Raw genomic sequence first — 26557 nt, 5'->3', positions numbered from 1 at the left:
GATGTGGGCGGTGCTCCTCCCTCACGGCCCGGCCCGGGAGGCGCTCGGGAGGGGTGGGGGGCTCGGGGCGAGCTGCGCTCCCAGCAGGTAGCCAGGACCCCCGGGCAGGAGACATCGCACCGACATGAGTCTCCAGAGCCCTGGTTAATCCCCTCTGGGCAATCCCCAGCCTTATCGGCTACAGCAAGCAGCGGAGGGAGGGGGGTGGTTCCGCATTTATTCTCTCCTTCCCAAATAAACCCTTTTGTCGCGCTGCTCTCCGGAGTTGCCCAGCCGTCGGGAAGGCACAACCGACCGCAAGCGCAGCGTGTGCCGGAGGGTTCGCTGAGGGGCACAGAGCGAGTGGTGAATTGTTTGGGAGCTCCCCGTCCCGGGTTGGTGTCCCCGGGCGCCGATCCCTGCCCCAGGCGCCAGCCACTGCTGCTCCCGGGAGACCACAACTCCCAGGAGCCCCCGCGCGCCCCGCCCGCCTCTATGCAAATGAGGTGGGCGGTCCAACCAATCCGCGGGCGGGCTGGCGCCGTCACGTGGCGCGGCGCTTCCTTTCTCTGTGCGCCTCTCTTTCCTTCCTCGGCCGCCATCTTGTTCTCACCGCGTGTTGGCAGCGGGGGCTCCGCCGCGCTCAGGTGAGGGGCTCGCCGTTCCCGCCTCCCGCTCTCTCCGTGTCCCGCTCGTTCCGTGCCCCCGCCGGCCTGAGGCGGGCGGGGCGCCGGGGCGGCTTGAGCCCGTCCCCTTGCGCCGCGCTGGGCCGTTCCCCGAGGAGAGGCCGAGCGAGCGGCTCCCTTGTGCGGGGGCTGCCCTGGCTGGCGGGGCCGCGGCTCTCCGGGGGTCACACGGAGCCCTGAGGGCTGAGCCGTGCTCCCCTCCCGCTCCCCTGCTCTGGGGGTGCCCAGCGAGCTGCCCCGGGCCCCTTCTCCCGCCGCCCCGCGGGTCTCTCCGTGCTGATCCTTCGTCCCTCCCATCCTTCGGGGCACAAAGCACATGCGGAGGTTTCCCCATCGTTCCGGGGAACACCGATGACTTGCTGGGGCAGAGCAACGAAATGCGTTCCTTTTGCTGGAAAGCTTAAGGCGTTTTTTCATCCATTATAATTGTCCGGGGATTTTAGCCTTTAAAGGTCTCACCTAACCCGTGGGAGAAGCCCTGGACTAACTTCCCAGTCATTTTATTGGATGCAGAGCTGCCAGGAGTTCATATAGCAAATGTGTCCATACACGAACTTCGCCGAGTTTGGATCTCACTTATTAATTATAAGTGTCATAGATTCGTTAAATGAATACTGTTCCAGGTAGTTTAGTGATGACTTTGTCCCTGGGCCCTCGTAAAGATAAGGGTGTTTTCTCGGAACCAGTTGTAGTGTCCGTGCTGGTTTGGGACTGGTTGGAGTCAGTAATTCAGTTAAATGCTTCCAGCAGTAAACTGGCATCCTGGAAATTAGTACCTCGGCGTGATGCAGAATGAAATGTCCTGATGAGTTGCCTCATCGTGGCACAGACATTAGCTAAATGCAGGTCCTTCCTGCTGCAGGACCACTATGGATTGTTTAGGTGGGGTGGCTTTAAAGCTCTGTTTATGAGTGTTCCTTTGACACAATGTTTTGGGGTAGCGTTCTAGAAGTTTAAAAAAAAAAACACTGCAATTGTAGGAGTACTTTTAAGATGGACTGTGACTTTTTTTCTTGTTACTGTTTCGATGGTTAACTTGAACTTGTATCTCCCTCTTGCTCTTTAGACGTTGCATTATGAACCAAGAAAAACTGGCCAAGCTTCAAGCACAGGTCCGAATAGGAGGAAAGGTAAGAAAATCACCAGAAATACTTTCTAAAATACAGGCTACAGTTCATAAAAAGGGAAAAAAAAATTCCGAGGTTTAACCAATACAGGTTTTGTGTGATCTGGCCCATAGTGCTGCTACCTGAAATGCAAGTTTCTTTCAGTTCACAATTGCTGGATGAGCAATTTCCAGTGTGCAAGCATTGTTTTAATTCAGTGACTTGTTGTGACCTGTGAAAGCTCCAGCTAAGCTCACCTGTTGGGTGTTCCAGTTCTGCCTTTCTGGTCTCCTTTTTGGGTATCTTCTTCCTTTGTGGCTGCTCTAGGCACTGGCTCTGCACTGAGCTGTTTCTTTTCTCTGAGCCAGCGGATAGTTAGTATGACCAAAAAATAAGGCATGTAGTTTGCTCAGTGTGGATGCTCATCCACTGCCATAGGGTTGATTGTACTAAAGTTTGCAAAGCAGGAATTCCAAAATTGGCTGTCTGTGGAACACTTGAAAATGTTAATGACTGAGTTGCTGAAGTGTGACCTTTTAAATCACTGTATTTGTGCTTCATTTTGGAAAAAATATCTTGGGGATGCTTTCTTATGTATTGCTTAATATTAAATAGTATTTTTGTAGTCTGGTTTAGTGGAAGGGAAAATATGCTGATGTTTGGTGTTTCTTTGGTCTTTTATGCTTAAGAAAAACATTAAAATTGAGACTGATGGCCAAAGCTGTAGGTAAAGGAAAATAAGTTGAGAAGCATTTTTCACTACAGAAGTATCTCATAACTTGAAAGATGTTGCTCTGGCTGTGGCATGACTTCTGCAGTTAGTGTTGAGAGATTTTGAGCAGAGCTGACTTGTCTCTTGATTCTTCCCAGGGAACAGCTCGCAGAAAGAAGAAGGTGGTGCACAGAACAGCTACAGCTGATGACAAAAAACTTCAGAGTTCCCTCAAAAAACTGGCAGTAAATAACATTGCTGGCATTGAAGAGGTATAGTGAGAAAATAAGTGTTTCCTGTTTGAAATTAAATTCACTCTAGTGTTTTGGTAGTGGTGTGGTGGGTTTTGCTTTTGGTTTAGACAACAGTTTTATTTTCCAAGCAAAACCACAGAGATCTGGTTACTGAGAGGTAAAGTTACTTGATTTATTGTTGTCCCATTGCCATGAACATGTATGTACCTGGAGAAGGAAAGGTGAAGGTTCTGCTGGCCGGGCAGTGTGTGACCAGGTGGAGGTAGTAAGCTGTGTGCTGTATGCGTCTTGCATTCATCACAGAGCAAAACTTCTCTTCATTTTTGGCTTTTGTGAACTTGGTTACCTGCTCTAAAGAGTAGAGCAGTAAATGTATATGTACTGGGCAGGCACATCTAGAGTGAGTGTGGTGCAGGGTATAAAGGAAAGTTTAGAAATACCTTGAGTAAGAACTTGAGTCTGTATTATCAAAATCTGGACCTTTTACTATACAAAAATTGCTGGAATATTTTGCAGTAGTTACAGTGTTTTTTAAAACACTGCAGAGACTCTACAGAAGCAGTTTCTGTGTTAATGTAAGTGGGAATGTGAAGGTTTCAGATGTTCCTTGAATACCTCTGATTTACATGCATTAATAAAACATGTTTTCCATGACACTGTAGAGTGACACTCATACATGGGAGGAGGAGGTTCCTCCATTGTGATCTCAGTGTTGCTGTAGTACTTGTACTACTTGGTTAAAGAAGTGCAGTGTTTAATCTGTGATTAATTAATTGAAGAAGGATTGCAGGGTCCATGCAGAAGTCAGTGCATTCCTCCCTTCCAAAGGCAAATGCAGATTCAGTCTGGTTTGCCTGTAAGTTTTCAGACCTCTGTTACAGAAGCATTTCAGTTAGTCTGTTTTCTTAAACTTAATACATATGTGCTGAGCTATGTGAACTAAAGAAAGACATGGTTCTTCTTAGTGTGTGTTCAGGTTTTTTTTTCTGCACAGAGCATAGGATCTTTATTCAGACACAGTTATTAAGGATTTTAAATATCTCAGTGTGTAGGAAGATGATGCAAAATGTTTCTACCTTGATAGCAAGAGACATAATTGTGGAATCTTTTATTCAAGTGAACGCAAGTTGACCTTGGTAAGCTTCGTGCAGATAGAAGAGTAATGTTGAGTCAAACATGAGTAACACATTTGTGTCATTTTAAAAGAGGCTTTTAAGTAATAGGATGACTGTGCTTGAAGCTTTTACCATTTCCCTGTGGGCAGAGGACAGGACATGGTTTAGTTTTGCAGAAAGCAACACAACTGTATTTCCTGTTCAAAACATATTTGGAACTCTGCTGCTGTGTGAGGATTGAGAACTTAGATGTTTTTGTATTTTAGATCTTTCCTTTAGTTCCTGAATTCCTGTTTTCTCCCTGTAACTTAAAAACATTGATTACTATTTTTTTCACATAATTTTAATATCACTTTTGTCTTGGATGGGTAGAACTCTCTCCCTTTGGTCAGACAGAATTATTTTTCACATTACCATTGTTTAGCCATGCATAGAAGAAAAAGCTTTTCAACTTTCCATTTTGTCTCCCCATAAGTTAAAAACCAGAACATAGATGTGTACAAATATGTCAGTGTGAACTCTGACAGAAGGAGCAGAGCAGGCTGCTGCAATGGCTGTAAAATACAATTCTTGGTGATTCAGAAGGCTAGGGAAGAGGAAGAGAGCAGGATCACTGTATGATGTTCTTAGTCTTAAGAGTCCTATGGAATGATTGGGAAGGTGTTAGAAGTCTGTTCTAGTGCAGTTGGTACACAAATCCCGAGTGCTGTGTGTGCATCCCTGCCTTGAGCCACTGTCAGATGAACATTTTGCCAATTGGACAGGAGCTGGAATGTTTTCCTGGTAGGTGACACAGGTACTTGTGAAAGGCAGTGGTTTACCCTGATGTGGCAAGGTTTTGCTGTTGGAGCTTTAAGTTTAGATGGTGTTAATTCCAGGTACTTCTATCGTGGTTATATTATCCTTTAGGAGGAGTGCTAGTTCTGTAATTTTTAATATTTTAAATCTAGATTTTAATTACCATGCTTGTGTAAGATGCTGCAATGCTTTGGTAAATGTTATGAATATATTTAAACAGGTGAACATGATAAAAGATGATGGAACAGTTATTCACTTCAACAACCCCAAGGTTCAAGCTTCCCTCTCTGCCAACACTTTTGCAATTACTGGTCATGCAGAGGCTAAACCGATCACAGAAATGCTTCCAGGCATCTTAAGCCAGCTTGGTGCTGACAGCTTAACAAGTCTCAGGAAGTTAGCTGAACAATTCCCAAGACAAGGTAGGTTTTTTTGGAATCTTTCGTAGCTGACTTAAGGGACACATGAAGCATTAAAAGTTTTAACCCAAATTTAACAACAGCATATGACTTAAAAAGTAATCAGAAGTGTGTGTGCTTTTTACTCATTTGCCACTGTTGTGGAAGTAGAGGGTGGGGGAAGAACTTGCTTTTATCTTTGTTGATTCAAGATTACATGGGCAGGCCCTGATTTAAAAGAAATAGGTAAGTCTGGCATGCTGTGACTGCAGGTGTGGAGTTGTGCATGGCAGAATACTTAGGAAAGCAAGTTCACATTTTTACTGGGAAAAACTCAACCAGTTCTTTTTGTCAGGGAATCTATTCTGTTTTCTTTGCTCATACAAAACATATCTCTATTGATGATATAGAAGAAGAAATATGTTGTTCTGCTCTACAATTTGCTTTGGAATTCAACAAAGACTAAAACTAGTTAAAAATCAAGGTTTTGATTGAAAATTAAAACACCCAAATTGCAGTTATGCATGTGATTCTTTATTTTCTATTCATTTAAAAATCTTGGCAGCATGGAGGATTGTGTATATATGTTTAACTATTACTGTAATTCTACTGTGAAGAAATGAAGATTAGGTATAGTTCCAGTTTAGACTGTTATGGCCATTAAGATGACTGTAATGTCCCCAAGGAAAGCTTTTTGTCATGCTGTTAACTGTTGATACCTGGTCATTTGTCTGTTTGTCACTACTGGAGATTGGGGAAATGCTTGCTTTTTTCACATGTAGGGTTTTTATTTTGTTGTGTGAGTGTCCCGAATTTTGTATCATGAGAACTCAGCACTAAATTTCCTTTTATAGTGTTGGATAGTAAAGCACCAAAATCTGAAGATATTGATGAAGAAGATGATGACGTCCCAGGTAGGCACATACACACTTTTATGTCCACTTTATATATAAATATTTTGATTCATTCATTTAAATAAGTAGCTTTTGATGTCATTATACTCCTCACTTGCTAAGAGAGGCTTCTTATGTAGGACAACATTAAAACATGATTTTGGATTCCAGCTTTTGGAAAAGGGATTACCTTGTGCAAATACCTTAATTATTAAGTGAAACTAGGCTAAAATAGTTTCAGTGAGGTTGAACAGGTATCTAAAGATCCAAACAGGGGTTTAGGACTGCAAAATGACACAATTGGCATGGTTGTGTTTGAATCAGGGTCTGGAGTGGGAATTTTTATTTCTGTAGTAGAAAAAAAAAGGCTTATGTCAGTGTCTGAAAGTAAATATGATAAGTTTCTAATTTGTCAGTGAATAACTGTTATATCTGTCGCCCCATTGTACTGTATCCATGAGGATGGTATGTTAGCTAAAACAACTCACATGGGCCAGAGATTCAATTTCTCATGCCTTGGCACTGGTTTATTTCTTTCTGACCTTGCACAAAACTCAATTCTCCAAAACTTCAGGCATTCTTTAAAGAATGCTGATACTCAAAACTCAGCTGCAGCTGGTAGAACACCTCTGAAAATCAGCTCTTAATCGCTTCATGTTAGAATTTTCACTGTTGGAGTGTTTCTGCATTTTGAGTTCTTTGTGTATGTTTAAACAAACAATATATTCTAAAGCCCTTTGAAATCTGCCCATAAAGAAATTGTTTCTCTGAGTATAGTTAAGTACTACTTAACCTTTCCTATAATGATATGCATTTTCATTAAACTTACAAAAGTAATCTTACTGGGCATTACTGTATTAAATATCTTCATCTTTTTCAGATCTCGTAGAAAATTTTGATGAAGCATCAAAGAATGAAGCTAACTAAAACATTAATAGTTCTGGAAGCTGGCATGGACTAGATTTAAGAAATCAGCTATGTGGTTCCAAAGTTTTAAAGAAACAGAGAACATCATCTGTTAATAGTTCAGTAATATAAATATTTTGTATTTTTATGATGCTGTTTGTTCAGCATTTTCTGTCAGTTGATTTTGCATTTTGCACTTACTCCCAGGATCTACTCTTTTGGTCAAAAAGAAATGTCAGTGCAGTTTGAGGGGTGTGTGTATGTGTGTGGGTGTACATATAGTGGAGAACAAATTGGAGAACACATATTTAACCATTTACCCTTTTCCTTTGGAAGTAGAAATAAAAAGAATCTTCAGCATTGTTACTTTGATTATCACCAAAAAGTGCACAGAAGGGAGTTAAGATGAACATTTTGTCCACATTTTGTGACCTGAAGGTATTACATCATTAAAACTTGGGGTTTATTTGCTGTTAACTATTGTACTTGCAGGTGTGTTTTTCAATGTACACATATTTGTTACCAACCTTGTGTTGATCCCAAGTTAAAGGGGAGATGAGCTATTTTAGCAGCTTGTTTGGTACAGTAACTTTTTAAAAACTTGGTCTCAGAAAAGTGTGGGTTTTTAACCTTTTTCAACTTTTTTTCCCCCCTGGTCTCTACAGATTTTGATACAAGCTGGTATTTGACTCCTTCCATGTAGGCTTAGTAGTATGTTCTCCTGTTGGTTACTAAAGTATTTCCCAGTTTTCCCAAAAGAAAAACACCTTGGTTCTCTACTGTCAGGTCACTTCCTAAGCTTGGAGGTCTGGTTGGTAACAGTCCAGTGCACCAGCGTTGCACAGTAACAGGTTTTTGCTTGAATAACTTCAAGCTGTTCTCTTGGCATGACTGCATTTACTAGCAGCTGATGATCCACTCTCATTCTTAGGGCACTAGGAACTAAATGCACTGTGTGAGCAATGTTTAGGGTGGGAGGAAAGAGTTGTTGACACTTTGCCTTTCTTCCTGCTGGGCAGTCTGTGCAGTGACTAGCTCTAAAGGGATTTTTTTTTTTTTTTTTTTTTTTGCCTGTAACTTACCTTGGCCTATAACCTACCTCTAGGTTTGGTGTCATCTATGTAGTAGCTTCTTACAAAACACAAATGCTCCTCAGGCATGAGGAGGACATTGGGAGGTACTGTTGGTACAGTGCAGTATTTATGACCTTTCTTTACAACGCTTAATGTGAAGCCGTTTTCTCAGAGGCTCTTTCCAGGTTCTTGATGTAATGTGCATTACAGTATAGTTAGACATCATTGTAACCTCTGTTAAGGGCAGCTGTGGCTTACAAAAGCCACTTCGGTTTTTTTTTTCTCTACATCTGTCACTTAACTATGGCTTAATTGGAACATATCAGCTTTTGGTGTAGGCTCATATGCTAGAGAACTGTAATAGTACAAGCAAACAGTCCATGAGTTCTGGAGACTTCGTGAACCCACGGAAGTAGAGCTGTAGTGGTTCGTCAGCTGAACTCCTCGGTTCATTTTCTAGGCTTCGTTCAGGTTTTCCTGTTATATTTTATATACTACGTGGATCTTACTACAAAATAAAATAACAGTACAAAAGAGGAAATGCTCCCTCCTGTGTGTTGTCTGCTCCTCCCACCAGCGCTGGCTGAGGAAGGCAGGTGGATGCAGCAGCTGTTTGAGACAGCACTGCATTCTTGGTGGTGGTGACCAAGGAAGACATGCAGGGCTAGGGAGGGTCCCATTAGAGCTCTAGAATTCCACACTCCCTATACTCACTCCTATTTTTTCTGTGGTGTTGAGTGAATCTTTCGTTTGTTGTATGGCTGATCAGCTGCAATGATTTGTTCTGTTTGTAAGGAGGAGATGTCTCCACAAATGTGTGCTCAGGCACATGGAATTGCTTTCTGCTGCCTCTGTGAGCCCAGGGAGCAAAGGAAGGACATGAGGCAAAAGGCATTTGCAGTGTTCCTCCATTTGCTTAAGAGGCACAAGTGAAGAACCTTTCAAAGCAGCAACTGTGCTGAGTTGATACATGGGACATCCCCTTCCTAAATACTAATCAGATACTGAAAATTCCTGCTTGTTCGTTCTGATGTAGGAAGTATGTCAGAAGTAATTTTGTGAGAGATTAAAAGTAAGTTTTGGAAACGATTCCATAAGTTTATATAGCTGAACTTTCTGATTACTACAAAATACTGATTTCATTTTTGCTCTTGAATTTACATGTTAAAACCCTCAAAATTTTTCCTATGTTGACAACCAGTAAACCAACTAACTATGCTAGCTTATGTAGTTATATTATCTTCAGTTTTTTCACTGTCTCTGGAAACAGTCAACCACTTATGATTTGCTGCTGGAAATACTAGAGCTTATCAATCATTAAACTGATTTTAATTAAAAGTAGCCCATCAAGGCTGTTGTGGGAAAAGCTCTTCTTCTTTTGTATTTATTCATGGTATAACACAAACAGTGCTTGTACACGCTGATGGAAATGCAAGGTTACTAAAAATAGTTTTGGGAGCATTAGTAAATAAAAGCTCCCCACATAAAGGTGAATGTTAAGTTCTTTGCTTGGCTTGAAGCAAGATAACCACCATACTTGTGAAGCCCTTGTGCTTACTTACTTGCTCGCTACTTAACTCTGCTGACATATTAAAGATACTGGCAACAATATTGACATGATAAATAACTTGGCAGTGATTGGAAAGTAGGAAGATGGAGCATAAAGGAAATCGAAACATCCGGATTTTATGTGAGTCAAAGCTCGATCATTGAAAACCAAAGAATCAGCAAATGTGTGAGACAGCAAACACTGATCTTCCTGCCCTGGCTGCTGGTGCATTTGTGTAATTCCCTAGTTTATGGGTGGGAAAGCTGGGTCTGGCTGGCTTTGAGGCAGGCAAGGAGTCTGTAAAAACCTGCAGTTGTTTCACAGTTTGCTCAATGAAAAAGAAATGCTCATGTGTGATGGATGAAGAGGTTACAGCACAGGCAGTGGTGGCTCAAGCCTTATGCCTGGGTGCATGGTTTTCCCATGCAGAGCTTGAGAACAAAGTGAGTTTACAGCTGAGACTGTTTGCAGGGTGGAAGGAATTGATAAAAAGGGCATTTAATGCACAATTGCAGGCCTTGAATTTTTTATCTATAGCTTTTGTTATGAAAGAATACTTGAGGAGTGCACAGGAATTGTAAGGATGAATTCAGAACTGCTGCAGAAATATGTTGATAATTTGCTTGTATTTGTCAACTTTCCATGGGAACTAGGAGTTGCTATGAGTTCTCTTCTGCCAGGATCTTCACAAATAATGTTTTGGATTTGGTGTGTACAAAATGAGCACTGGAGGTCTTACAGCTGATTTAATTACTGAGCAGTTTGTTGATTGACCAGTGTGTTCCTATTAGCAGGAAGGAACTGAAGACACCATAAAAGCACAGTAAATCTGTACTATATGTAAGAGATGAATTTCTGTCTCTACTGACGAAAGTCCAGGAAGGATCCTCCTAAGTTTCCCTGGATTCAGACCCCTGCTCCTCTGGATGGTAGGAATTTACAGAGGGCTGAGCAAACTGCCCCTTAGGTGAAGGTGAGTGTGTGAATTCTTCCACTGGCACTTAAGATCAGTCTGCTTTTATTTTTTGAAGACAGTACTGGTTTGTTCAACAAAGTGAGCAGTCTTTATTCTGGGGATCCAAATATCACTAATTAAATGATCCCTGTTTTGTACTTGAGCAAGTGAAGTGGTGCAGAACAGAAGCACATGACAACAGCAGCCATAGCAGCTTTACAGAAGTGACAGCACAAGTGCAGGGAATGCTTATTCACCTTTAACTGCTTTCCCATTAAATAATTTTTTTATTCCCCCCCTTTTTGAAGACCTGTTTGCAGACACTGAAGAACTTAAAGGATTTGTTCAGAAACGTGAGGGCTGCAGTATCAATCAAGGATTTGGGTACCCAAGCAGAGCAAGTGAAGACACTAATTCTGAAATTGGTTGTCTTGCTACGCTTGGGTGGTAGCTTGGGTTGGTATCTAGAGCAGGAATATTGGGGCTTTCATTTCACATCCACCTCTGTTATTGGACAAGAAAAACCAGACTTGTCCATCTTCCAGGGCCTTGGTTTGTCTTTATTTCAGGAGTACTGCTCTGCCTCTTCTATATGCTTTGCAAATTAATGAACACCAGACTGGATGTTTCTTGAGAGAAGAGAGCTACATCTCTGTGAAATTGGTATAAAAAGCTACTTCTGCATGATAAACCCATAGTATTTGGTGGGCTCTCAGTGCTATTAAACATCTTCTAAGCAACAGACCCATGGCTTTCTCAGATGCTTTTTTTTGACAACTGATATCTGTCAAATTCTCAAATATTAGGCAGCATCTCCTTGAACTTTGCATTGCAGGTAGATTTTTGTAGCTAAGCTAAATCAGTTGCCTCCTTGAAGTAAAAGGAGATTAACTGGTCATTTGAGTTCTTGAAGTTGTTTTTGATGTTTTTGTTAAAGTAGGCATGCTAAGGCAAACACTGAAACAAAAAATCCTATTCCAAGGCCTTCTGACCTTTCAGTGCACATATCTCAGCTGAATAAAAGGAGTTATGCAACCTCATGCACTTCCTTGCAACATCCTTGTTGCAGCTATAGTAACTGCTTATGTCAAAAAGTAATATTAGAAAGTATGTAATTTATTTATAGATTCTGTCTAATGCAACTTAGCTGACAAAGAAGAGCCAGTGCTGTGAGACCAGCTCTGCAGATGCTGGGAAGTGTGGCGCAAACAACGTTTTGAGAACAGCAGAGCTCATTTTGAGGCCACGTGCAAAGCTGGAAATTTCCAAGCAATGCAAATTATTGCCTGACATAGGTAAGTGAAGACTTAAAATCTTGGCAGATGTCAGCAGGATATCAGACCTTTGCACACCAAGAGTGAAGTTTCCCAAAAAGCTTTCGCTAATCTCTGGCTTCTCTGCTGCCAGCAGAGCAAGGCTTCCCCTTCCTTTGCTTTCCCAAGCTGATGCCTGAGGTCAGCTGGACCAGCTTTGCTCTGAAAGGACAGGAGCCCATCTCGTTGCCTTTGCCTCAGCACCTGCCAGTGAGCTTGGAATTTCTGGGAGATAAAGGACAATCCCCTAACAGGGAAGTTTTTGCAGACAGGCTGGGCCAGCTGGGTGGGGATTGCCATCAGCAAAGCAGCCTCAGGAAGAGGGAAGGATTGGCTACATTGGCCTTGGGTAATGATGTAGTCAGATCCTCTTAACTTGCAGCTTGTTTCTAAATTTTTGTTGTGAAATAGGGATTCATTCCAGTTCACTCTGCCTGCTCCATGGGCTGATCAGCTGCCCCATGTGAGCCCAGCATGCCCTCACTGCCCTCTGCCCCAGCCATCCCACTGCTCCACAGCTGCACAGCACCCAAACACAGCCTTCCCCATGAACCTGTTCTGTATGTCTCTTTTTAGGTGAATGTTGCTTTACTGAGGCAAGCTGCTGAAGTTTTGATTCATGCTGCAGGTTCTTGTTCACTGAAAATCACTTGAATTCACTGACCGAGGTCTTTAATATGGAATTTCCACTTCTGTGACAAGATCTGGTTTCAAATGGTTTCTGACATATGGTGTTGAATTAAAAATAATCCTGGCTTGCTTACAGCATTGTTAAAATCTCCAGTGAGTAATAATGCAACTAAAGTTCCTGCTCTGTTCATTTTGAAACCATTGCTGTATTGCTGGAGACTTGGTCTGCTCTGTGATTGATAATTGTAATTAGTGACAGTTTGCATGTTTCTGAAAGAATGCAAATATGGCCAATAATAATTTTTACTTGGAATAAGGATTTCTTCCTGTATGTGTCTCAAGTTTCCCACAGCCTGCTTCCACAGTTTGACTGAAAGACACCAAGTTTTCTCATGATCTCCTGCTGGATGTTTGGGTAATTTGCTGAGACTTCCTTCTATTTTGACACAAAAGTGATGTCAGTCTCCTGAAAAACAGGGAATGTATTATTTTCAGGTCTTTTCTATATCACCTTTCAGCCGCATGTTTTCAGTGTTGTTGTAAATTATTAACTTTTGAACACAGGGATATTATTGCCTCTAACTCTTCTCCTGCCCTTTGAGTTGCAGGGTTGCTTTCATTGGCAGTGTGCACTGAGAAATCATGTTGGCCACTTAGCAGCCCTGCAGTTGTAATAGTTTATCCCATTACACAGTGATTTTTCCAGCTCAGTTCTCCTGAGAACCTTGAAATAGGTTTTCCATAAAAATATTCCAGACACTCTTTTTTTCTTTCAAAGGCTATAGTCAAATTGGAAGGGATAATCTCGCTGTTGTTTCTAGTGGTGTACATGTTCTATCCTGATGATTTTGTAAATTATAGAGGATTTTTATAGTGCAGTCTGGGTCGCTGAGAACCTGATGAGTTCTTTGAAAAAGATTGCTTGTTCTTTGGCTACAAGCAGACACATCATTAGCATCTTAACTGATGGAAACTCTTCCATGAAAAATGCACACAGTCATACTGGTTTGAATCTGCACAAGCACTTCATGGGTTTGCAGAAGCTGTAATAAAAGGTTTAGGTGTCTTATACCTCCATTTCCTCAATGGCTCACAGTAACATCATCGGGAATGCACACCAAGTGTGTTCTCCTTTGTGACTCCAGTTCTGTCATATTCCTTTCTCTGTAGCTATTGTGAGTATTGTGTGAGAAACAGGACGGCTGAATTTGGACTGACATCAAATGTGCTTATACTTTCAAACTGCTTGGGTCCTCATGTTCATTATGGTTCAGGATGGCCAGTATTTGTTGGAAAAGGAAAGCAGTAGCTATTCAGAACAAGAATTCACTTGCATTGAATAAATGGTGAGCAGTTCTTTTTATTAGTTTCTCTGCCAAGACATTAATCTGTGTTCAAATTTGTATGAGATGTGCCTTGGTTCAATTTTTGCCCTTTTATCTTAACACTTAGATAAGCCAAGATAAGAGAGAGGTGATTAAACACTTGTCCTCAATTACTCCTGCCCTCATGAGCAGCCCCATGAAAAATTGCTGCAGGAGGAATTACATGCATTGGTCTACTTGCACAATAAAAACAAGCTTTAATAGTTTGTTCCTACCATAGTTAAGTAATCCTGTTAAAGCAGAAACATTTGCAAGTTTTATACTCAGGATGTCTCTCTGGTTTGATAAAGGCAAAATAAAGGAGAGATTTCAAAGATGCCAAAGAGCATTTTCCTTTCTCTCCCCCTACTCTCCCTTCCAAGAGTGCAGCTTCTTGATGTATGTGCTGTAATTTATCGTGCTCTATTTAATTCTGTATCATAGGCAAAATTGTTTGCACGGGTTCTGGCAGTTTGAAATGGGGTACCAGGCGTTTTTAGCAAACTCAAAGCATTAATCTGACTGACTGCTGAGGTACAAACATGGTCAACATACAGACATCTCTCACTGAGATGTTGGGGAAATAGCTGGTCAGGCCTTCCCAAGTGTCTGACTCACAGCACTCGACAAAATCTCAATCATGTGCTTTAGCAAGGCATAAATAAGCCCGAGGTGGTTTTTTTATAGGCTGAATTACACCCAGTGAAGCAACAGGAAGATTCGAAGAACAGGAAGATTCGAGCAGAGCCATGGAGTTCATGGGACAAGCAGGAGGAGTGTGTGTACACTCCCATGGGATTTGGTGGTGGGGTTTGTTTGTGACGGTAAGACTGATTGATTCCCCCTTTGCCATCACTGCTGACTCAATAAATGATGTGATCAAGAGGAACATGTGTGTCTCAGATTTTATTTTTTTGTTCATTTGGGTCTTTTTTCCCCCTCATATGGACTAGTGAAAGAGAAATGAACCAATGGGAAGTGGGCATGCCTGCCTAGAATAATTAGTAGTTGTATTTAGTCAGACACTATTGCTTCTTTCACTCAATTTTTGCTACATAATATATATAAGAAATCATGATGGTTTTGAAGGGATGTTAAAGATCAGTAGTTTCACCCTCCAGCCACATTCCAGTGTCTGCAGGATTCTGGACTCGTCCAGTCCATGTCTAGCACCACACCTGGCAAATGGGAATTTTAGGTATATTTCCATGAATAAGGAGGCCAGCACAGGCTAGTATGTGAAGCATTTGCTAAGCCTCTGCAACTGCACCCAATGGGATATTTTCTACCACTAGGGGAAAGGGCTGCAGCCAAGGCCATTCCAGCCACTGCTGGGCTAATGCTTGGACCTCAGGGATTGCCTGTTAAACACTGAAGGGAAGTGCTCAGGGGAGAACACAATGTTCAATTAATGTTGCATCATTGTACTGTGTGATGGGCCTTGCTGGATACTAACCCCTTTGTTAGACTGTTTTCTGTAAAAACACTGAATAAAAGATGTCCCTTTACCTTAAACCTGCATGGGGATTTTAAAATTAATGACAACTTGTTTTCAGTAGCTGTGAATTACAGTAAAGTCCAGGTACAGGGCTTGGGGCTTCTTCCTTGCAGAAACAGGAACAATGGCCCAGCAGGAGGCCATGGAGAAGAGGATCCATCCCACACATATTCCCTTTGAAACAGATATAAAATTGTTGAATAATCACAATTTTGTGAAAGTTGCATTGAGGTGTTTGTCATCCTGGCAAAGCATTCTTGTTTACTGGTCAGCTTTCATTTTTGTGGCCTGTTACATTAAAGGGCATTTTCACCAAGCTCAAATCTTTTTTCAATCAAAGTCTTTAGTAGTAGGGATTACTTTGAACTCACCATGGAAAGACATTCACTTCTTTCTAGTAGTTGAAGTTCTTTGCCTATTGCATAAATTACAAAGAATGCACTCCCCTTACTCCAACACATAAATTATATTGAAATTCAGTCTTTTTTCCCCAAGCCTGAATTTGTTAATCACTTGGACACTGCCACGGTCATGAAACCATGAGCCTGCCACAATTCTTCTGAATTATCAGACTTCTTGCTTGTAGCCTTTTACTTTTTACTCAAGCACTCTCCTATAGCATCCACTTCCATGTTGCCATACTACGTGAAGTTCTGGCTCAGTTTTAGCTTGGCTCCCTTATTCAGCCAAGAGACAGAATTTTAATTACTTTTAAGATGCTCAGCTTCTTGCAAACTATAGGGGGAGATGTTTGCTCATCAGGTTTTTTCTCCCAGCAAGAAGCACTCATTGCCTTGGAAGAAAAGAAAAATCCAGCTAACAAACAATATTTTTCTGTCTGTCCAATGAAAGAATCCCCTCGTTACCAAAGGGAGAATGAGGGAGAGGGACTGCTCTGGTTTTGTTTCAGTTTCAAGATGTTTGGCTTCTTTCTGCAAATGGGTTCTCTTCTTATCTCCCTTAGTGCTTGGAAATGCTTTCTATCCAGTCTGCTTTCCACTTTATTCTTTTTTGTTTTGCTACAATTTATATAAAACTGTTATGTAATGTATACAAAATCATTTGTTTAAAAAGACTGTCCTATAAAGAGAATAGGGGTTTTGGTATAAGATACAACAAATGGGTAAAAATATTCCATCATTTTCTAAGTTTATAGCAACATCATTCCCTTTACAGAGAATTTTCTTTTATGTCGTATGTGGTACTTGAGAATCAGTGAAGGTGACTTATTTCTAAAGGAAAAAAAACATTTTTCTATGTCTTTTCCTGCTTTACAGTTGCATTGTAGCAACCTGGAGGGAAGGTGCCAGTGCTGGAGCCAGGCCCTGTGTGTACCTCCACAGATCACAGTCACTTAAGGCTCCTGTTTTATAACACTTCAAAATTATATCAATTTCAGAAAAATAGTTTGGAAGTCATCATGTGAATGGGATCTTCAGAGAGTAAATTAAATGGGTTATAACTGTCTTCCCTAGTGAATTTATGGCATGGGGAATTTCAGGTCAGCTCAGTTGACTGCCTCATTTTTCAAAGCGTTTCACTATGGGTTCTACATTTTCAGTTAAGCTGTTGCTATTTAAAAAGATGACTTCCATGTCATTTGCAAAGCATGTAGAAGCTGGAGGCAATTCAGCATTTTGACACTCTTAATTAACTGATGGCCTGTCATGAAAGTAGGTTGTAATTAAATGATATAGTAATTTTGGCCGTGCTGCTTTCCAAACTATTTTTATATCTCAGCAGAATAATTCAGGTGGTGACATCATGTCAGTATATGTGCTTCTCCTTCCTCAGTGCCTGCTCAGGAATTGTTACTCACAGTTCGAAATAGCCTTAAGAAAATAAATTTCAACCAGTTCTTGGTGAAAAAGGAAACAGAAATTTTAAAATTTTCCTGTAACAGACTGTGGTCTCTTACCCTGTTAGGATCTGTGAAGATGACTTGTAATATGTGACAACCTACATGTCCTGTAAAAGAGACTCACACATTCAGGGTTTCTAGGGCAATCCAGATGAGTTCATGAAAAATGATGGGAGAAAACAAAGGTAATTTTTATGTCTACAGAGCCTGAACCTTGGGATGTTGCTAATTTTTTGAGTAAGAATGGATTTGGATTTGGGCCCAAAGTACTTTTGAGTAATGAAGATTATGCTGTCTTCAACTAGAGTGGCGGGTGTTGAAATGGGAGTGCTTTTACTGGATAAGTGAACAGTTTCATGGAGGTATTCCAGGATGGACATGTCCCTAACACAGCCTGACAGTGCTACTGTTCAGAAATGAGTGGGATTTGTCAGGAGCCAGTAATACCCACTGCATTTTGAGCCAGGTTCTTTTGATGTCCATTTTCTGATGCGCTGCCCTGGGGAAATCTGCCATCTATTCATCTCTTCAATCCTTTAATAACATCCCTTGTGCCAGGAACATCATAATGCTGAATGCCGTGACTGAGACGTTACTATGAATATGCTGAAGATCCTTGCATGGTGTGCGATGAAACAATCTTTGGGGAATATGTGAAACAAAAGAGTGTGTAGGATATCCTCTAATTCAATGAAGAATGTGGGTGGAGAAGTAATTGAAATGAACAAGATGCTTTGGATTTTCGTTAATGCCTTGAATACTTCAGGGTGTACTTAAAGCTTTGTGTGTGTGTGAACCGTTTCACTGCTTGAAGAACTGATGAAAGCAGGATCCCATGGCTTTTAGCCATTCTTTACCTGCCTCCCATCACACCTTTTCCCCGAGGAATGAGCACTGTATTCCCTGTGGCAGTTCTGATAGATGAGAAATAACCACACAAAGAATTTTAGGCCTGTGTGTGGCTGACTGACAACCACCTGCTGCTGAAAGCTGCTGCAGTGGCTGCCTTCCCTCTCCGTGCCCTCAGCAGTAACAACCACTTGCAGCCTTCTGCTAGAGCAGTCACCGGGTGCCTCAGTCAAGTGTGGTTAAATTCGAGCAACATATTCCCAAATTATTTAAGGACAAAGGAAGATGTGCCTGTGATCTGCAGCACAGCTGTGTGAGTCTTCCTCCTTTGAAGGGCAGCTTCAAATATTCTGTGCACAAAGGATGGTGGTTTTGATGCCCACTGCACCCACTGTCATTAAGGAGAAGTAGGAAGGAAAAGACCAGGATACCACTAGCAGATAAGCCAAGAAAGCGTTGCAAAAGTGATGCCTGCCAGATCCTTTCAAGAATAAAATTCCTTTTGCTGGAATTTGACTCAATCACACCTTGAATGATTTAATTACAAAAAAACATGAACCAGCACTTGGGAGTCATGTATGTCCATGCATAGCAGCTATTCATCTATCTCCAGTGCAACAAAGAAGGGAAATGCTTGAGATAACAATGAGCCAACTACATCTATCGCTTCCTTTCAAGTAAGTTTCAGTTCCTCCCTAAAGAAAACTCAGCTCTTTGAACCTAGAAAGACCTAAAGAAAAAACATATATACATATTAGATCAAACCCTTCACATAAGTATTAAAAGGGGGAAAAAAAGGTACTACAGATGAAGGTTTATACTTCTGTTTACTTACAACCTCAAAAAAAACCCCTCAAACAACAAAACCAACCAGACTGGAACTATGTAGCTGCATGGTCATAAACAAGTTGACAACTCTACACTTGGACTGAAAACTTTGTCTGAAACATATTTCCTACCTCAGGCAGAAACTATGAGCTTCATGGAAGGTGTGTGTTCTTACTGCTCCTGCTGTCCCTTATCCTCTGCCTTCCTGTGCTCCAGCACTCACTGGGCTCATTCCATTTGCTTCCTCCCTTCTCCTACCGAGACCAGCAGCTTTCTCTCTCCTCCCTCAGGTTCACAGACCTGTGGATCTGGAGGAATTGGTGAAAGAAGATAATAAGCATTCCCTCTCAGGGCCCCAGTGCTGCACACTAATATCTGTGAGGCACAGAGATAGATACATCCCTGTTCGCTGCTGCTCTGGCAGCACAGGCTATACCAGGAATCAGATGTAGCAGTTTCTGACCTTCGTCTATTTGCTTTGTCTGTGTTCCTACCTTGGACTTCAGTTTATATTTAGATGCCTTTCAATAACCACAGAACAGCAGAGCTTCTCTAACTCAGTGGCCCCTCAGCTCTGGCCATAACCCTCAGCCTGTCAGTAGGGATAGGACTGAGGAATTAAAAGCTGAAAATGACACCATATAAAGATGCAGAGAAACTTGTGATTTAAAGATAAATTAAAAACATCTCAACGTTTCCAGAAAAAGGATAATTAGGAACAATTAGGAACAAAAAGGATAATAGCAGAAACAAACATAATTGAGGATTATACAGAGAACAATTTTTCCTATATGAGAAAAAAAAGGTATTACGTTAAATTGTGCAGTAGAGCATTTACATCTGCTGAAAGAAAATACTTTTAAAGTGGGACAATTAGTGCATGGAACTCACTGGGACAAGACATCACAGACTAAAAAAAGATTTAAAATGATTAGATGTTTTTCTGTGTAAAATGTGTCTCCATTTACATAAGTACAATTATGAACAGATTTATTTAATTTGTATACTGAATCTGTAAAAAAATGGACAGATTTTTTGGTCATATAGTAATGCTGGAAGGAATGAAAGAAAAGACACATGAAAAGATATCACTTCAACAGTCATAATAATGAGCTATTTAGTAATACCTATGTTGATGTGATTTTTCAGTTTGAAACAGTTTTATTTGCATTGCATGCAATTAAAATCAAGTCAAGTTTGAATTGTAGTACTTTGATGTCTCTAAAATTACTTTGTTCTTAGAATTTTCCTTGCATCTGAAGCGTCGACATTCAAGGGAGTGGGTTTCTGTTCACAAAAACAGTCATTCAAAAATCCTCCACAAAACATGCTCTGTGCTACTGTTTGCTGGTGGAATTTCTCTCTGCAGTGCCTGGTGGGGTTTGCTCCCAGCCAACATCTCGAATAAGCCTTGCTGCTACAAGTGAGTGCACCAAGCATGTTCACTGAAGCCCACACAAATGCCTGTGATGTTATTTGTGACCTTCTAAACTCCCTTGTAGGGCCATATCTGGTCTAGGTTGGAGACTCTCAGTTTAAAAATCGCCTGTTCTTCACCACTGTGCTTCCTATTGACCTTGTTGGGTGGTATATATGGAAAAGTGCCTAGAACTGTCAACAACTCAGAAACTTCCTTATAGAAGTTGTGAGATACTTCTTTACAGAGTTGTGCTGGCCCTCCCTCCTCACCAATATATGGTACTTAAGGCAGGATTTTTTAGACCAAACTGGCATGAATTATGACTTTTGTCCAAACAATGAGCATCTCAATTCTCCTACCATCCACCATCCTCTGGCAGAGCTCCAACATTAGTCCTGGAGTACTATCAGCCTTACAAGAGTTTGTATGACTGAGGAAATGAAACAATAGCCCATCCCAGGGATACCCCAATGTACATGGCATAAGTTGTAAAATCAAGAGTTCTACAATTCTAGTCCAAACTCTGAAATGCATTTTTTGAGTGATAGTGAGCAGATTGCTTAATCCTCACAGGGCGGTTATCAGGTTTCAACTATTTGTAAAATACTTTTAGATCTTCAAATGGAAAATACATATCTGTCAGTATTTGTGGAAGACAAAGTACTGTAGATGGAATTAATGTTTCAAACTACTATTCATTTTTGAACCTCAGAGCTCTTTTGTCTCAGTGAACAAGAAAGCACATATTTAGGTGATGATTTCATATCTTCCAAATGATGGCTTTTTGTGTAATCATCATAGTAAACATTTCCCATCTCAAAGTGAGAGAGACTCTCAAAGTGGTTTCACAGACCTTCCTAAGGACTCATGGGATACTTACTCGTGCTGTAGATATAACTACTTCTGTGCACAGGGAGAGGATATCAGAGGGGTGAAATGTCACTCCACAAGGCAGAAAAGAGTTGACCAAGAACCTGTTTCTCCTGATTCCAGATCCTGGCAGGTTTTTTGTTACTGAGCACAGACGTGTTCATCTGAAATAGCCTCACAAATACATGAACCCCATGAGTATTCACTAAAGCCACTTCCAGCGTCTGGCCAGAACAGGAATGTAATCAAAAAGGTACTTAAGCATTTCCAGGACTTCTAAATAGGGATGAAAAACAAAATAAACAATAAGAATTAAATGATCCGGTTGTTTATTTGAACTACTAAATCCTGTAATTTGACTTCTTGCTTAGCAGAGGCTTAGTATCACATCTCACTCTCAAATACTGAGTCCAAATACCAGCCCTTGAAAAGCTGTCCAGTGAGTATCAGAAATTTAGCCTTTGCACATGGATTTGTGCCTTCACCCTCTGATCTCTGCCTTGCACTAACCTCAGACTTGCTTTGGATCAGCCCCTCTGTGTCTGGCCATGGATTGACACAAAAACTGTAAGAACTAAATTTCTTTTGAGACCACTTTTTCAGCTGTGGCAGAAATTGGCCAAGAGATCCTAAAGACACAGAAAAGAGGGAGGGGGAAAGAAAGACAAACAATTCAATTGACTAAGTGTTATTTCCTTATGAAGTTTGGGGTGATAAGCTAAAATGGGTGCCAGAGGGAGAGAAAGAGAAAAAATCAAGATGTAACTGAAGTCCAAAGCCCTTGCTCAAGCTCCCAGAGAAGTTTAAAACACATATAGACACAGATTTCTTAGAGCCTCTAGGCCAGTGTCTGGGCAGAAAAACAATGGATGCCAGCATAGACAGTAAAGTTATACCTATTTTGAAATGCATAACCTATTGAGTTTACTGTTGAAAACCTACTGAGTTTACTGTTGAAAAGGATTACCATGCAATCTTTTTTTTTTTCTTTTTTTTTTAGTCCTAAGAATATATGCCATATTTAAAATTTAAACTGGGCAGAATAAGAATAGGTATTCAGCATGGAATGACTCTAAACTGACTCACACAATGAGATGGTGACCTAGCAGGCCTTTTTCCTTCCAAGAGATTAAGTCCTATCTAGTGGAAAATGCATCATAGATTAATTAAGTGCCCATGTATTAGTGGCTTTATCGTATGACTCACTAATACTGAGTTAACCTTAATATAGGATTCTGGGAATCTTAAGCCAAGGATTTTATTGATTCACATTGTTCTGGTGCAGGTAGTACTTGAGTTTAATGGATGAAGTCTGCACAGAATTTAGAAAAATCAAAGATTCGAGGCTGATGAGGTAATCAAAACGTATTAAGACAGAACACCACCGGAGCTGGGCCAGTCCCTCAGCCACTAGAGGGCAAAGCCACAGCATTACAACCGGCAGCGCCGTCTGCTTGCCTCTTTCCAAGGCTGTTATCAGCGAGGGCGTTTATTTTACAACAAAAACTAGTTAAATGCTCACTAAGCCCTTCACTGGGAATGACATTAGTAATAAATACTTAGAGTTTTGTTTCTGTCAGAGTGTGGTATGCAGGCAGTTATTAGCAACTGTGCAGGAAAAAAGCCAGCATTTTCTTCCTTGGAACTGTGAATAAAAGCTTCAGTCTCCCAAGAGGTTTGGACTCTTAGGCTCACAGCTCAGGCTTTTCCTACTCGAGATCTTGCATATCAGTAGAAGGCTGAGCACTTGTATGAGGAACTACGCTGGGAAAGTAATGAACATCTTGCTGCAAGGTTTCCTCGTTTTTTGATGGTACCAGATCAGACTGAGAGACCCCTGAATTCTTCAGTCAATGACAGATTTTGGAGAGGTCCAGAGCCTTATGTACAATCCCCTACCCAAGTCAGCCTTTCACCTTCTAATAATAAGGGTTCTTGCCCTCTCTTGTGCAATGCTTATTATTAAACATCTACTCTCACACTGAATTTCCCACTATACTTTTCAGAGATCAGGAATGGGTCAGTTTGGTGTGCACCTGAGAGACTGCTTGGCACAAGATCAGTGTGCTGTCTGTGACAGTGGCCAGAAGCAGATGCCAGAGGAAGAGTTTAGTAGCAGGATAATCATATAGTCACACTTGTCAGGAGTAACCTCCCAGCTTCCAGCAATGTATGTCTCAGGCTTCCTGAGTGAGAAAAGTTATCTTGGCATGCAATATGCTTCAAAGGCTTTGCCTTCTGTGAGAGAGTCCACCCATCCCTTCAACCACTGTAAACATTGCCATCCCCACGGCTGCTCCCATCATGTGCTGAACAGCACATGAGCTGTGTCAGATGATGCTGAAAGGGATGACAGGTTGTTACTTCTTAGTGCCCAAGGAAATCAACTTCTGCACAGACAAGCAGCCAGAATCCACAGCTACAGACACAGAGTTTTATCTCCTGGGGAGCAGACTTACAGGACTGAACTCCTGCTTCTGTTAAAATTAAGTTTTTACGACCTCCTGATTTTGACATTCCCAGTGCTGGGAAATCCAGCTTGTCCTGCCCTAAACTGTCTTGGTGATTAATTACCTTCCTTGGTAAAAGACCTCACAGGAAGATGAATACATCTGCATGCACTCACTGAATCTTGGAAGTCTTTAAAATCTGTGACTGAATTACCCCTTCACCTTCTTTTTTGACATTGAAATAGATTGAACATTTTCACTTTCAATCTAAATCATTCTTACTGACCTTCTCTGAACCATCGCTTTATCAATTTCTATTAAGGAATGAAGGAATTTTGGTATCAGACTTCGGGAGCAGTGGGACTAGTATCAGAAAAACAAACACAGACATCTTTCTATATTCTACTGCTCATAAACCCAAGGATTGCATTATCCTCTTGGCTACAGCACCCCACCACCTGCTTATTTTCTTCTGATTATATGTGATGATTCTCAAGGTTTTTGAGCATTAACTTGTAAGAGCACAAATTCTCTCATCCTATAATCACTCTCTCTATTCCTTGGTGCATGTTTTTACATTTGGCTGTACAGAAATGCACATTGCTTGTTATCAAGCTGTCTCAGCTACTTTGCAGCATGACTTGTTATTTATGAATCCCTATTGCTTAAATCACTTGCAAACTCTTTAAGTGATGATTTTATGTTTTTCTTAGAGCCATTAATATCAATACAATGCTGTGTAGAACTAATTGCCATAGGACACAGAAACACATTCTTTGATGATGACTTTTTATTTCCCCACTTTGTAACTGTCAGTTAGTGAGAGTTTCAACAGTTTAATATGTGCTGTGATGAGCCTGTATCATTTTGGCTTCTTAATTAAAACGCTGTAAGTTACCAGAACAAATATTTTGCAGACCTACTTACCTTCATCAACCAAACTTGTAATGCCATTAAGAAATCAAATTATTTGGGCAAGATTTATTCTCCACATTAATTTGCATTTATTGTGTTTCCATCCTTTAATTCTTTTTTAATCAAGTAATGTAGATAATGTCCCATTTTATTACCCAGAATTCTTGTCAGTCTGGCAGGTTGTAATTACCTTGGTCACCTTGTTTACCCTTTTAAAATACTGGTACAATATTTCACCCAGTCCTCTGGAACTTTAACAGTGTTCCAAGATTTATTGAAAATCAACATTAATGGTCTAAAGATACTCTGTGCCAGTGCTTTTAAAACTTTTGGATGCAAGTTACCTCGACCTGCTGATAGCCAACTTCATTAGCTTCTGTTTAACATCCTCCTCTGTGCTTGTTGGAATGGAATGCATTTCATCATCATCATCATCATCATCATCTGATATTTGTGTATCATCTGGCTCTTCCCCAAAATCAGACCAGAAATAGTTATTGAGTTCTTCTGCCTTTCCTGCATGGTTATTAACCATTCTACTATTTCTACTTAGGGGAACAGAGTGAAGTCTTTATGAAACTTCCTTTTCCCCCAGGTTTCTGCAAGTTTCACCATGTAGTCAAAAAATCCTCTTATTTCTCCTTAATTCTGTTGTTCAAAGATTACTTTTGCATCAGTTTGAATCCCTGGAATTCCCTGGAACTCCTAGCTTCCAGTGTACATACATTGTTACACAGATCTTTGTATTGACCCTGTAACTCTCTGCTGCTGCTTTCAACTAGGGCATCTCAGAGCTTCCCCTCACCTTTCTGACTGGTCTTCTCACAACTTTCCTGTTCCCTACGTTTTGCAAATCAGAATATCCTCCTCTCTATGCTCTCCTTTATGCCTTTTCCTTGGTAGCTTTTCACAGAGAGCTGGGGAAAGATGGCAAAATACTTGGGAAAAGAGGTGGCAAACATCCATGCTGTCATGTGCGGCACTATTAGGCACTGTTTCTGATGAAGATGCTGTAGACGCTCAAGGACATGGAGGAGCTGCAGATACTTTCTGGTGAATTTGTAACTCAGATGCTTGGGTCAAGTGAAAAGTCATCATCCATGTCTTACAGCCTTGCTGTGGCTTGGGATCAAAATTGCTGCCTTGGTTTGTATATAGGTTTCTCATTATCAATATTGAAATGTTTCCTCTTGTAGTGGAGGGAGCACATAGAGAACACAGGATGGGCAATCTCCCTGCTCTAAGCTCAGGTGTCTGGCACCACAACCGCCTGGAGCAGCACTCTGGGGTTTGTGGAGTTTGTTACTCCTCTAGATACATCTTCATTAGGAACAAGTCATGTGGTATCCATGATACCCAGAAGGGATGGGGAATGAGACCATGTCCCACTACCTTAACTCACGGAGATGATTCCCATGGCTCCTAACTCCTGTTTTGCATGCTTTCATGTGACAGCCTTCTTGCAGAACAGCCAGTTATGACATCCTTCAAGAAAAACCTCTCCGTGTTTGGTGAGGAGACATCCCAATGAATGGCTGTATCCAGAGGGATTAAAGTAGATAAAATTATGGTAGTGATATGCCTCTGTGAGACATTCATAGATGGCAAAGCTATGCACTGGCATGCATTTGGCCAGAGGTTATGGAGTGTTATGCTGCTCACTCTTTAATTTATTTTCTTTTTGTTTATCAGGCATATTGTGTGTTTATCAGCCAGAGGTGTTTCATGAGAATAATTCTGAGGACAGTAATTGTGTATTAGACCAATCTGAACTCCTCATCTGTGCTTCACAAGCATGACACCACTAATTGCTAAAGAGATAGCAAGTTGGGGTTAACCAGGAATGCTTTATGGGAGAAAATAAATTCCATCTCCATTAACATGCTACTCCCAGCTATGATGGATGAGCATTTTTTAACTCCTCAGCTATTTGCCCATGGATTGATGATTCAGTTGATTGGGAGCATCTCGTATTTTCTGCTTGAAAAGCACACAGTTCCACCAGAATCAATGAATAAACATTAAGTGCTTCCCTTTCATTTCAAGCAGGATGGGCTGATGCTCTTGGAGCAAGGAGGCCTAGATTTTATCACCGGGGCTCATTACACAGCATTCACTGGCATATGTGGGAAGTT

The 26557-nt window shown here is 41.0% G+C and overlaps 1 protein-coding gene and 1 long non-coding RNA gene across 2 annotated transcripts; one reads left to right on the top strand and one right to left on the bottom strand.

Moving 5' to 3' along the window:
• Positions 1–466: 466 nt before the first annotated feature.
• Positions 467–7324, top strand: BTF3L4 (basic transcription factor 3 like 4). The gene is made up of 6 exons (XM_085067603.1): positions 467–626; positions 1732–1795; positions 2642–2755; positions 4871–5072; positions 5903–5962; positions 6822–7324. The coding sequence occupies exons 1-6, from the start codon at positions 475–477 to the stop codon at positions 6866–6868; spliced, it is 639 nt and encodes a 212-aa protein (XP_084923729.1). The 5' UTR covers positions 467–474; the 3' UTR covers positions 6869–7324.
• Positions 7155–14423, bottom strand: LOC146433714 (uncharacterized). Its single transcript, XR_014853686.1, has 2 exons — positions 11568–14423; positions 7155–10854 (listed from the first exon to the last, which is right to left on the bottom strand). It is a non-coding gene; the product is annotated as an uncharacterized LOC146433714 (long non-coding RNA).
• Between the last annotated feature and the right edge of the window lie 12134 nt (positions 14424–26557).

Source organism: Lichenostomus cassidix, chromosome 8 (genome assembly GCF_008360975.1).
Source record: "Lichenostomus cassidix isolate B80296 chromosome 8, HeHo_3.0, whole genome shotgun sequence".
NCBI classification, from domain to species: domain Eukaryota; kingdom Metazoa; phylum Chordata; class Aves; order Passeriformes; family Meliphagidae; genus Lichenostomus; species Lichenostomus cassidix.
This window is presented reverse-complemented; position numbering and strand designations above follow the sequence as displayed.